Source organism: Chelon labrosus (assembly GCF_963514085.1).
Source record: "Chelon labrosus genome assembly, chromosome: 7".
NCBI lineage: Eukaryota > Metazoa > Chordata > Actinopteri > Mugiliformes > Mugilidae > Chelon > Chelon labrosus.
The window spans coordinates 9,628,382-9,640,631 of record NC_140343.1 but is presented as its reverse complement, the minus strand read 5'-3'; the positions used below and the strand labels follow the sequence as shown (position 1 = coordinate 9,640,631).

Sequence of the window (12,250 nt, the reverse complement as noted above, 5' to 3'; positions counted from 1 at the left end):
ATAATTGGGGCCTAAATTGACAGTTCTGTACTAGACACCGCAGGCATCTGAAATCAGACACGGTCATTAATGCACACCGTCTTTCACACACTCTGTTTCACACATACTCACCTTTGCTGTCAGTTGTTGCTGTTCACTTTTCAGCCTTCACTCATCAGATCATGCTCCCCCAACAAAAGCCATACCCTCCACACATACGGACAAACTCACACGTGTGATCTACCCCCACAAAAAAAAAAAAAAAAAACTAAGTAGAGCGAGACAAGATGGTGCAAAAATTTTGCTGCTCCTCTTTGTCTAACACATCCAAATGCATTCTTTCGATTCTGCTTTACACACAGTTTGGGCTGATCAAAGCATAGCCAACGTGTTTCTGTGACACATGCTGTGTTTATGGACGCACACATGCAGCACATTTACAGCACTGTCTGGTGTTATTAGGAAGAAGCTGTGTTTTGTTGCAGATGACTGGCAACAAAGGAGAATTGAACACAGTTATGCTGATGTCTGGGTATTGGCTTTTCTTGAAATAGATGCTGTGGTTGTTACACATCAGACAGGAATGCTGAAGTATGAGCGTTACGAAAGACCGGAGAATAACGGATACAACGGATTTTTCCATGATGTAGATGTAGAATCTGGATTGGGCCGGGTATACCTACTGATTTCCTGAATTGATTTGATTTTAACTCACAATGTACTGATTTGATTCATCATCAATTTGTTTAGAGAGACGATTTCAGAGATTTCTGGTCTTTCCACAATATTTTACCTCTAGTTTCACCTCTTGCACATGGCTTTACATTTGTGCAGCTCTTCTTTCTCATCATACTTTATAAATACAATCAGCTTTAAGATCTGTTTCGCTTCTCCCTCACGCGTGGGCTAAACTTGTTGCACGAACCTGCAAGCCTTGTTGTGCGAAACCAGTCTCGCGAAAAACCACAAGACGATTCATGAAACGCCGTCCATTCAAATAAACCGTTCCGAGGATTTCATGATTTCGATAATCGTGTCAAGATTGATTTGAATCGTAAATTAGATTTTTAAAAGGTAGCGTTATAACAAAATCTAACAAGTTTCAGGGTCTGCCAGCCTTTTCTGTCTTTTCACGAATATAGTGAAACCAGATGATGCTCAACTTGTGGTGCTCAAAGTTGCAAATACATTAATAAATTATGAAAGTTAAAATTCGAAAAACTCCACGGCAACATGACCTGGTTACTCGAGAAGCCTTCGCAAACTTGGTGAAGAATTAAATGCATCGTCTAGCCGCACCAGTAAAAACCACCACTTCCGTCTCAGGTCTCACTGCATCTCTTTCACTTCTTTCTTCTGTGTGTACTCTGGTTTCCTCTGTTTGGTCCAACATTGCCTGCCTGTGAAGATAAGTTCTAACCAATACTATCGCAGAGCAAGCTAACATTACAGCTCAGCCAAGGACACAGAAAGCAATCAAAGTGGTGAAACTACTCATAACAGCATCTGTAGATGTTCATTTAGTCGTTTCAAGTTGAGACAGAGAATTTTTTATTTTTTTTTTATCAGGGGGTACTTTGTAAATAGTCTTTGACTTTTGGACAAAGAGAAATAAGAACAAGGAAATATGTACACATTGCAGAGAAATAATTTTGAATGTATTTTGAGGTTTATGGTAGTTTTCTTTCTTTAGTAAAGGTTTTGTGAATCATTACTGGTGCCTTGTCTTGGAGTCTTTCCATGTACACATTAAGATTCGAGTACTCCTCTTTCACAGAGTGGGATGGGTGCACACAGCCAGACAAATTTTAAAAAGAAAGACTTCAACGCTGAATAATTCTGGGAAAAATTATTCCGACTTATTGCCCTTTGTCTGTTTGCCCTGTTAGCTATGTGGCTAACATATCAATCATGTGCCGTAGGCAGTGTATCTCACAGGGGGTTTCGAGGAGTGTTGTGTTGAGTGCGAGGAGGTACAATCCAAATGCAGACACAAGGGGAAGCAGGAGCAGAAAACAGAAGAACTTTAATGAAACTTATAAAAATTTTGAACGAAAAGTGCTGCACAAAAACTCAGCAAACAAAGAAGCACCAGGATTAGATTGGAGACACTAGGAAAAACGAGGCTAAGTTGCTAAACAGAGGTAACTTTACGTCAACAGGGGGTAACTCCACAGATGACTTGACCTAGGACAAAGGGAGGACTATATATTCACACACATGGACTGAGGGGTCGACCAGACAAAAGTGAAACTATTGAGGGAGGAACACACAAGGAGAACCTAATCATATTCAGAGGAAAAAACACAGGAAGTCAAGCAGAACACGAAACACCAAAGAAGAAGCTTACGAAATAAAAACAGGAAACCAAACAGGGTCACAGAAAACATTTAAAACTCAAAACTATGACATGTCGACTAAAAAACAAAGAGCTGAGTCTGGGTTTTTCCAACTCTATGACTCTGACGCAGGCCAACCGACCTAAAAAAAAAAATGGCCACCTTTCAGCAACTTTTCAAGTTTTCTTTCCGGTTGCCTCACAATTCATGTTGCTGCGACATAAAACTGTTTACTGGGTCTCATTGTGGGGAGCCACTTCCCTTTCTGGTGACATAAAGCAAACCCTGATAACACAAATCATCCCGTTTTTGGTCGTGGTTTATGCTGGGGTAAGTCTGGAGGAAATGAATCTAAGTCAACATGTCCTCTGAAGTAACGTGGCTGCGTTTTTGTTTGTGTGTGTTTGGGAGAAGCGCTTGCCAGCCGGTCTTGTGGGTCACTACAGCTCTGATCTATATTCCTGCTCCACCTGCTTGGGGCGCTTGCTGTCACCCCTGGGGGAACGCTTTGCTCGAATCCAATTCCAGATATATCTTATTAATTTGGAAGCGTATCTAAATTACAAGTCAGTGGCGAGGAGGGTATATTTATTTGCTGGGAATAGAGGGGAGGATGAATCACTATCCGAATATTTCCACCAGCTCTCCTCCTCTTTAGCCACTCCAGTACATCGTGACCATTTGTGTCCCTCCTTGTAAACTGTCAGCTCAGCTCCGGCGGGGATGCAAACTGTGCATGAACGAATGAGGCTGAAACTTCTGGCTGATGGGAAATAGCGTTGACCCAAATGCTACAATCTAGCGCTGAAATGCAACGACAGGATCCCTCAAATGTCACCGCTGAATTCTTATTATCACCCACAAACACACGCGCACACACACCTCCCCACTCATTACTCTTTGCAGGAAAGGTTAAACTACCCCATGAGTGGGTCCTGTGGCATTGTTCATCACTCATCCCTGGCCGTGTGTGTGTCTGTGTGTGTGTGTGTGTGTGTGTGCATGCATTTCTAGCCGGTCTGCCATATGTGACATGTTCGGGATTGTTGCTAAGAGACAAACATGCCCAAGGGCGTGTGGGAGGAGCCTGCGTGTATCGACATGCTTCAGGACAGACACACACATACAAGGACATGCATATGCACATACAAAGCAGTGACGTTGATTTAACCCCTTAACACCTAAGCCTCCAAGTGTCCGCCTGGACTTTTTGGCTTATTTTTGACTATTAAAAGGTCAGAAAATGTCCCGTGAGGAAGTCCTTTTGGCTATTTTTACAGTTCTTTTTGATTTACTGCATGTTATAAGATTGTAATAATCTTCCGGAAAGGTGCAAGTGAAATTACTGCTACTGCTTTTTACACTTCACTAAATGATTCATTGTTTGATGAGATCTGCCTGGTTAAAACGATGACTGCAAGTGATTCCAATGCGCATCAAGTCAATGTATAGTCTTCACTAGTTTTACCACAATGCTTTTAAAGTATGAAGAGGAAAATTTGACATTTTACATGAAATTGTCTAAAACAAAGGCAAATACATTTGATAGAGTTTACTTAAAGACGTTATACCACTCATCCCAGTACCTCCTTCCTTTCTAAATGACTGGTGGGGAATTTCAGTTTGTGGTTGGTGCACACTTGAAACTCAGGTGATTAAGGTGTGTTAACAACCCAATACTTACTTGAAATGAGCAAATGTTCGTATTATCTTGTTTGAAATCTCATTTTTCCCACGACCAGAAACTGTCCAGACTCAACCCTGGACAAAGATGTTCAGTCAGTGCTGTGAGTGGCTGATTAATAGTGTCTCAGTCAACCTCGCTTGTTTAGATTGCCATTTCGAGTGGTCACCGCCCACGGATGTTTCCAAAATAAAAACTCCCCACCAGTCATCCAGAACTGAAAGAGCTACTGAGATGACGGTGCGTCAGCTATGTATTTTAAGAAAACCCACCTTTGTTTCTGCCCAAATCTAAAGGCATATTGAGAATCCTCAAAATGTAGTTGTTTTATCTATATTTTAATATAAGTTTAAGCTGTTCAGTTTATGACAAATTTTAGTGTATAAATTAACTCGCCTCACTCATATCAGCCCTCCATTACCTTTGTCTCCATATAGAGGCCTGACAGTTGAGGGTTCCCAGTTCTTCACTCTTCTGGATCTCACATATTGGAGTTGGTTCTTTTTTTAAAAAAGAAAATCTGTTCTACTCTGATCAGGCATAACATTATGACCACCTTCATAATATTCTGTAGGTCTCCCTTGTGCCTCCAAAACAGTTGTGACTTATCAGAGAATGGACATGGGCCTTCTGAGGGTGTCCTGTGGTGTCTGGCAACACAACATTGTTATTGGGGGGCCTTTGGGTCCTGTGGGTTGAGGGGAGGGGCCTCTGTGGATCATCCTACAGGTACTTGATCAGTTTGGGTTCTAGTGAATTTGGAGGCCAGGTCAACACCTTGTGCTGTTTTTCGTGTTTTTTTGAGTTGTTGATAAACTGTTTTTGTGAGTGTGTCTGTGTCAGGCTGCATCCTGCTGGGGATGGCTGCTGCCATCAAGGAGTGTCATTGCTATGGGGTGGGGGTGCCTGATCTGGTCTAGGTGGGTGGTACATGTCTAAGTAACATCCAAACGTTTCTCAGCAGAACATTACAATTGTTTCAAGATGGCCAATGTTATTCATTTCTCCTGTCAGTGGTTTTAATGTTGTGGCTGATTGGTGTATATAGTAATCTGTGGTTACTCATTTCAAAATCTGTAACATAAAATCACTTTCCATGCTAAACTAGTTAATCTTCAGTCATCATTTTGTTTCCTCATTTGTCTTGCACTATGCAAGGAATGCACTCAGAACAAGCTCATTGTCAGCACAAAGGTGGGTCAGTTAACAGATACCGAGCTAATCCTGAAACGTGAATTCCTCCTACTGCACTTGTTATTGTGGAGAATCGATAGTAATGCGACCCAGTTCTGTTCCCGAAACAGGTTCAAACCAGATGTGACTCGCGGAACAGTTCCGATGGGAACAGATGACAAACGCAGGCACGCACATCTGCACGCCTGTGAACCCGGTGTCCCATATTGCTCCGCGCTGGCTGCTATTTGTCAAGAGAGCACACAATAAAGGACAGATGCCTAATTGGGAACCGCTCTGCTGCGCGTAAATCATAGAAATCACAGTCGAAAACAAAAACACACCACTCGCATTCTGATATTTTTTGTCGGGGGGGATTATCGTTGTCTGTGCTTTGAATTTCTCATGTTTTGTGTATACATGTGCGTGTTTATATGCAGGATTTCATACGTATTGCGCTTTCTTCCGGTTTCTTTGCGTCTCTAACGTTATGAGGTGTAATATTTGTGCGAGTGTGTGAACATTAACAAACTCACCTCATTCCTCAGCGACTGAAAGAGGCTCTTTGTCTATTGTGCTGTAGGACAATGTGTATTGTAGGAGGCAGAATCAGATTTCTACCCAAGCAGGTGTGTGTCTCTGTGTGTGTGTGTGTGTGTGTGTGCGTTTAGCCGGCGGCACAGTCTGTCTCCCTGCTGTCCTAATCCACTCACTTACCTGGAGTTTCTCCCAGGAGGAGCCTGGAGTCCTGCCAAAACACACACACACACACACACACACACACACAGACACACACACATATGCATATGAAAGCATTAAGGCAGCTGGTTAAGTCCGGCCGCACACCCATTTAATGAAGCAACATTTTGCACATCTATGTGTGTGTGTGTGTGTGTGTGTGTATGTGTGTAAGGTAACAGCACTGGGGACGCTGCGGGTGGGTGGGGTGAAATCCATAAATCTTTCAGGTCCAAACAACAACAAAACAGCCATAAATAATGCAGGATTTTGTGCAATCATGACACCAAAAACAGAAACAGAAACGACTTCCACAAACCTCGTCTTTTAATTTATGGAAGACTTTACATGATTGTCACGGCCCGAATGTGTTTTGGTTCATTTGTGCGGTCTCAAATGAAGCCTCACTGCTTATATTTAACGCTGTTGTGTTTATTTATTATTATCACATCTGTTCAGGTGATGAGACAGGTGATGCATCCAGTGGTCGAAGTCCGGGCAAGAAGGCCGTGGCTCCTCCTCCCCGTCAACGCCCGGTCTCTCCTCATCACCTCTCACCTCCGCAGGTAAAGTGAAACAGTAAATACCGCAGCGTTCCCTCGGTCGATTGATTAGCAGCAGCTGGTTTAGACTCACGGCGCAATGAAAGTGTTGGGGAATGTCTTGAAGCAGGTGTGTGCTTAAGAATGCATGACACAGCACAACAGAGGCAGATCCCACACATCAGCACATGCGAGTGCAGAGAGAGAGAGAGAGAGAGAGAGAGAGAGAGAGAGAGTGAGAGTGGGGATTATTTGGAAAGATCTGTTCTCGTCAACCGTATCGATTTTTTTTGCCGACTTTCATGCGCCGGTGCGTCAGTGTAGCGGCTGATTCTGCAGAGTTGAATCTCTGACCGTTTTCCGATACTTTCGGTTTATTTTTCATCTCCACTTTTTTTTTACTCCAACATTATGATGAGCTGCTCAGATTAATTACCGAGAACCCGGACGTACAGGGTGATCGATCAGCTCATCATCACATGCTGAGCTCAACATGACAGATCCTGATGCAACTTGATATCAGTGATGTTCCTAAATGACAGTTTAAATATTCGTCTCGCTTATTAAATATTGTATGAACCATTTGCTGCTTTCCCTGAAGCTTCATGCAAATGTATAGTAGTTATTTCTACAGTTCATAGTTATTTTTATATGAGACGCTTAAAAAATATATTTTCTATGCATATAAATATGTATACACCGATCCGGCATAACATTATGACCACCTTCCTAATGTTGTGTAGGTCTCCCTTGTGCCTCCAAAACAGTTGTGACTCATCAGAGGACAGACATGGGCCTTCTGAGGGTGTCCTGTGGAGTCTGTTGTTAGTGGGGGCCCTTGGCTCCTATAGGTTGAGGGGAGGGGCCTCTGTGGATCAGGCTTGTTCCAGTGCATCCCACAGATACTTGATCAGTTTGGGATCTAGTGAATTTGGAGGCCAGGTCAACACCTTGTGCCGTTCTTCATGTTTTTTTAGTTGTTCCTAAACAGTTTCCATCCTGCCGGGGATGGCTGCTGCCATCAAGGAATGTCATTGCTATGGGGTGGGCGTGAGTGGTCTGGTCTAGGTGGGTGCTACATGTCTACGTAACATCCACACGAATGATCCAAGGTCCAAACGTTTTTGTCACAAGATGGTCAGTGTTATTTACTTCTCCTGTCAGTAGTTTTAATGTTGTGGCTGATTGCTTACAGCGTATGCACGCAGGCATTACTTCACATAAACGTACAGTACCAGTATTAGTAGTTATATTTCCTTGTTAATCGCATATTTTCTCTCAGGTGCCCGTTCGCGGCTCAGCCCACGCGGCGACTGTTGACCCTTTGACCCTGGTGACCCTGCTGCTTCTGCTGCTGTCACCATGGGAACCACGCTGACCACGAAGAGACAGATTCGGAGATGGACAGAGACAGAAAGGCAGCCACATGCTGTGTGTTTTGCGGTGACGTTAAATACTTTTCTGTAAGCACAGCTCGACCGCTCTGATTGTGTTGGGGTTTGGTGTGGCCTAGCTGGCGGGACAAGCTGTTAATTTGACAGCTGCAGGTGCGCAGCAGTATGACTTTTTGTATTACCTGTACTGACCTCTACATGTGTTTATTTGTGTTTAACTCTGATAGGATAGACTGCACAGCACTACTGACTTTTTTTTTTGACGAAAGATGTAAATACAAATATATATATATTATATATTTATACGGAAAATGTCTATAGATAACAACGAATTGATGTGTATATAGAGATTAATATAGAACAGAGCAGACTTGGACGTTAAGGGATGTTTGGTTAGGTTTGACCTTTACATGATGTATTCCCACTGAGATTTGAGAAGATGCAGCTATAGTTCAAGCTGAAGACCTTCACTGGTAACACTCCAGTGTATTTCTAATAAAGGCACACCAGCGAGAATATATTAATATGAAAGAAACTGCCTGGGCATGTTCTTAAAAGGCAAAGCAGCCAATTATATGATTGTTCGCACCATATGGTCATGCTGCGTAATGAAGGTTTTGACAGTTTGTGCAGACTTAAGCCAAACCAGCACTTTTCCCCTCAAAAAACCATTGTTCACACAAGATGGGGTATTTAATATTTCTGTAGGAAGCACACAGAGAGTTTTAACCGTGTAACACTTAAATGAAAAATGAATTCCTCCAAAAATTGCTCTCTAATAGCGGAGTTGTCTCCCAGGAAAACTGCCCTCTGGTCATTTGTCTTTTCTAGGCAGAGAAGCTTGCAGTGTGCAAAATTATATAAAGGACTATAGGGAAGGCATAGCTGCGTTCAGCTCAGCCTCAATTACACTTCCTCAACAGGAAGCTCTGTTAAAATTTATATCCTGAACAGTTAAAAGGATAAAAAGACAAGAAAAGAGGCCGAATCTACCAGCTGCATGAACAGTGAATAATTTGACATCTCAGTGTCTTGTGCAGAAACTGTCATGTGCTTTCAAAAGCCTGGCTGGTCTCCAAGTGTGTTTTAATTAAACCTGCTGTCTCCTACAATGAGGTAATGTATAAGACATCCAACTAAACACTTAAAGGTTTTTGTTTTTTTTTCTTAGTCTGTTAACAGCTCGTCTCCAGTGAAGACAAGCGATGGTGTACCAAGAGAGCTATCGAGCCACGGCTGAGCCCCGATCCAAACACATGAATTAAATGTAATTCATATTAATTAGCATTGTCAAGTTCTCTTGGCTCTCTGTTGAGTCTCAAAACCCCACAACTCCACACAACAGCAGGACAGACAACAGGAATACTGATTAAATACATACAAATGAACCAACTGAAGGACACTGTATGCATTTCTGTCAGTGGGACATTTCCTCTCAGATGTGCTGCATGTATTAACCAGCTCAGACGTATAAGAACTGGACTATTTTTAGGTTTGATGCTGTAGATTGAATCGCAGTAAAACTTTTACAAATGTGTCTGCCTTCATCACCTGACAGAGTTTTATTCATGAGGGAATGTGACTGACGGATGAGGCAACTTAAGACATACCATTAAGAGCTTAAGTGAGTGAGTTATCTGGGCAGCGAGCCCAAATAGCATCTTAAGCAGCAGGGTGCTTTTACAACCCTAATCTTCAAAGGAATGAAGATCCCTGTTTAAACGTATATATAATGAAAGGAGATTTTGCATTCAAGCCAACCCTTCCGTCTGTCGCAGCTCCTGCCAGGCGACCGTGTACGTAAGCAAACCCCCAAAACACACAAATGCACAAACATACCTGTTTAGACGTCCTAAGCAGGAAGCATGTAACATGCATCTTTGTGTATTTTTGTTGTTTCTCAAACTGTGGTAACAGAGGTTTGATGAGGATTTTAAATGTAAAAAAATATATATTTTTTGATATATTTTGTATGCTTATAAACTTTATTTGTGTCATAAAATAATCAGCATCTACAGCTCTTGATGGTAATAATGCAAATTCAGCTTTCTGGGTGATAGAGGTGTTAAAAGTGGTGGTACAAGCCATCATTCTGTGGTCGCTCGCTTGCTACTATGTGTGCATCACGTGTTGAGGTGTCGGGAAGTCTTTTGTAGTGACGGATGTGTGAACCTCATCACTGTATCTCTAGAAGAGTTTAAAATTTTCGTAACAAATTGACGTAGCGCAGAAATTACGTTCTGCTCCTTCCCCGCTGTGCAGCCACAAGGGTTCTGTTCTTTTTCAGGCACACCGGTGTGTCTGGAGCGAGCTGCCATTGTTGAGTAACGTCAATAAATCTGCTTTATTAGAGTTTAATAGACCCATTAGTAAATCTAACATTACAACATGCCGGGCAGGATGCACCAAACAACCTGTGGTTTCTCACATCCTGAAAACCTGTATTCTAATGTCAACTAAACCCCCTGTCTCTGATGCGGAACTTACTAGTGTAATACACTGTGTCCTGCTACTCTGTTTTGTCATTAATCACCAGTTTGATATCCTTAATAATAAACTATGTTTTCAAATATGTATTGAAACTTTGTCCTTTATACAGCCTGCTGTGGGCGTCTTAGTGGAAGATGCAGTGGGATCCACGAGCAGAACTGGAACAGAAGTGTAAAGTCGAAAACATGATGTCACTCAATGGAATGCATTCATTTCTTAAGTGTAAACAGTTGCACTGTAGCTTACATTAACCCCTTAAGACCTGGAACTACTGGCAACGACCAAAAAGTTGCACCTGAACACACCGCAGAGACTACACCCAACGGCTAGCTGGCGCACATCTCTGTACCAGCAGGTGGCAGCACTCTGCCTTTATCATTCAAAGTGGGAAATCGGAAGAGCTACCATTAGCCAGGAGGCTAATAGTAGAGCTAATACAGAGCTGACCTCTACTGTATCATGCTGATCAGTTGCTCATCCTGACGCAAATTTGCTGGAAAGCTGCAGAGAGCGGTCCAACTAGTGCCAATGGTGCACATCACCAAAACTAGGGCCACAGACGCTGGTAGACTTGCAACTGTTGACTTGGCGTGTCAATTTCTGTTCCCACCTGAAAGCACTATGTACAACTGCAACTTCAAAACATTCCTGGCCCTAATGAATACTCTGGATAAATTTTGAATAAACTCTGCCTATCCTTAACTGCACCCTACAGTTTAAAAAATCAGTGAACACATGTAGAGGTCAGCATAGGTAATACAAAATCAATAAGTGTTAACTGAGGCTCTTCCTAAAATTCTCAACTACAACCAAATTTGGTGCAAAACAAATGAAGCGAGGCAAACGTCTCATCCATTTAATCATCGTCATTAATCTTCATTGAACGCGCCGCGCTCGGCAAAGGCTTCGAAAAACGGCGGCACAGGTTGAGATTTGATAACAGCTGCAGTTCGGTCCCAGTACAGGAAGCACACAAGGGCGTTAAAGGTTAACATTTATTCATTTTAATCGAAAATAATATGATAGAAAAAATATATATATACGGGACAGAGGTGCTGCGACATTTGTGCTCAGCTAACCGAGTACAGAGTTTACGATGTGGTTTTCCCCTCTGGTTTCCCCTGCAGTAGCTTCAAAACCCCCTCACTGTTCACACTTACTGTACGCTTTTATCAAATGTTGCATGACATTTAGAAAGTGTGAAATGCTCAAATTGAAGACGCTTTGTTGTTGCATCATTTTACTAAATGGAAAAGAAAAAAAGGCCTAATTCCTTTGCTTTACTGCTTTCTTTTTTTTTTTTTTTGCAAAATGTGGAATCATGTTTTGCATCTTTGTGATCTCCACTACGATATGAAATAATAAAGTTCTGCAGGTTTGGTTTGAGAGAAATACCCACAGACAGGCTCTAGTTGCAGGGCTGAAGTATATTTCCATATTGCTGACAAGTCTACTACTTATCTCAACTTAAAATTAACGTGTTTTTCAGTTTGCATCTTCCGCATCTGGATTACTAAAATTGATTTACACATCCCGGAGATTGGAGCCATCAGATTCTTATCTATGTTATATGGGAACGTGGCTTGCAGGTCTTTGGCCTCTGGCCCTGGGAGAGATTACTGTGATTGGATTGGCATGGTCAGGAAGTTGGCACAGATTGCCTTGCTGGCACGGGAAACTGCCAGGGGATGATGGGAAATAAAGACATCACTGAATGCGAATTGCCACGGAGATGAAGACACAGAGGGAGGGGGAGAAAGCACAAAGGAGAGAGACTGTGAGGAAGAGGAGGGAGTAGGAGTATTCCCATCCCTCATCTTGATGATGGCACATCGAGTCCCACCCATATATTCTATTTCGAGACATTGTTAAATTACTTTTTTTAGTTTGATATTATGGATTTTTAGGTTC

The 12,250-nt window shown here is 42.3% G+C and overlaps 1 protein-coding gene across 1 annotated transcript in view; it reads left to right on the top strand.

Moving 5' to 3' along the window:
- The window catches only part of LOC311490839 (glypican-5-like), a gene marked incomplete at its 5' end in the record, with an annotated part of 55,433 nt that extends 44,662 nt beyond the window's left edge, over positions 1 to 10,771 (top strand). The window contains 2 exons of the mRNA XM_084548564.1: positions 6,373 to 6,479; positions 7,738 to 10,771. Coding sequence (XP_084404690.1) covers positions 6,373 to 6,479; positions 7,738 to 7,833 — 203 coding nt within the window. The 3' untranslated portion in view covers positions 7,834 to 10,771. The remainder of the gene's footprint in view (positions 1 to 6,372; positions 6,480 to 7,737) is intronic.
- Positions 10,772 to 12,250: the final 1,479 nt, after the last annotated feature.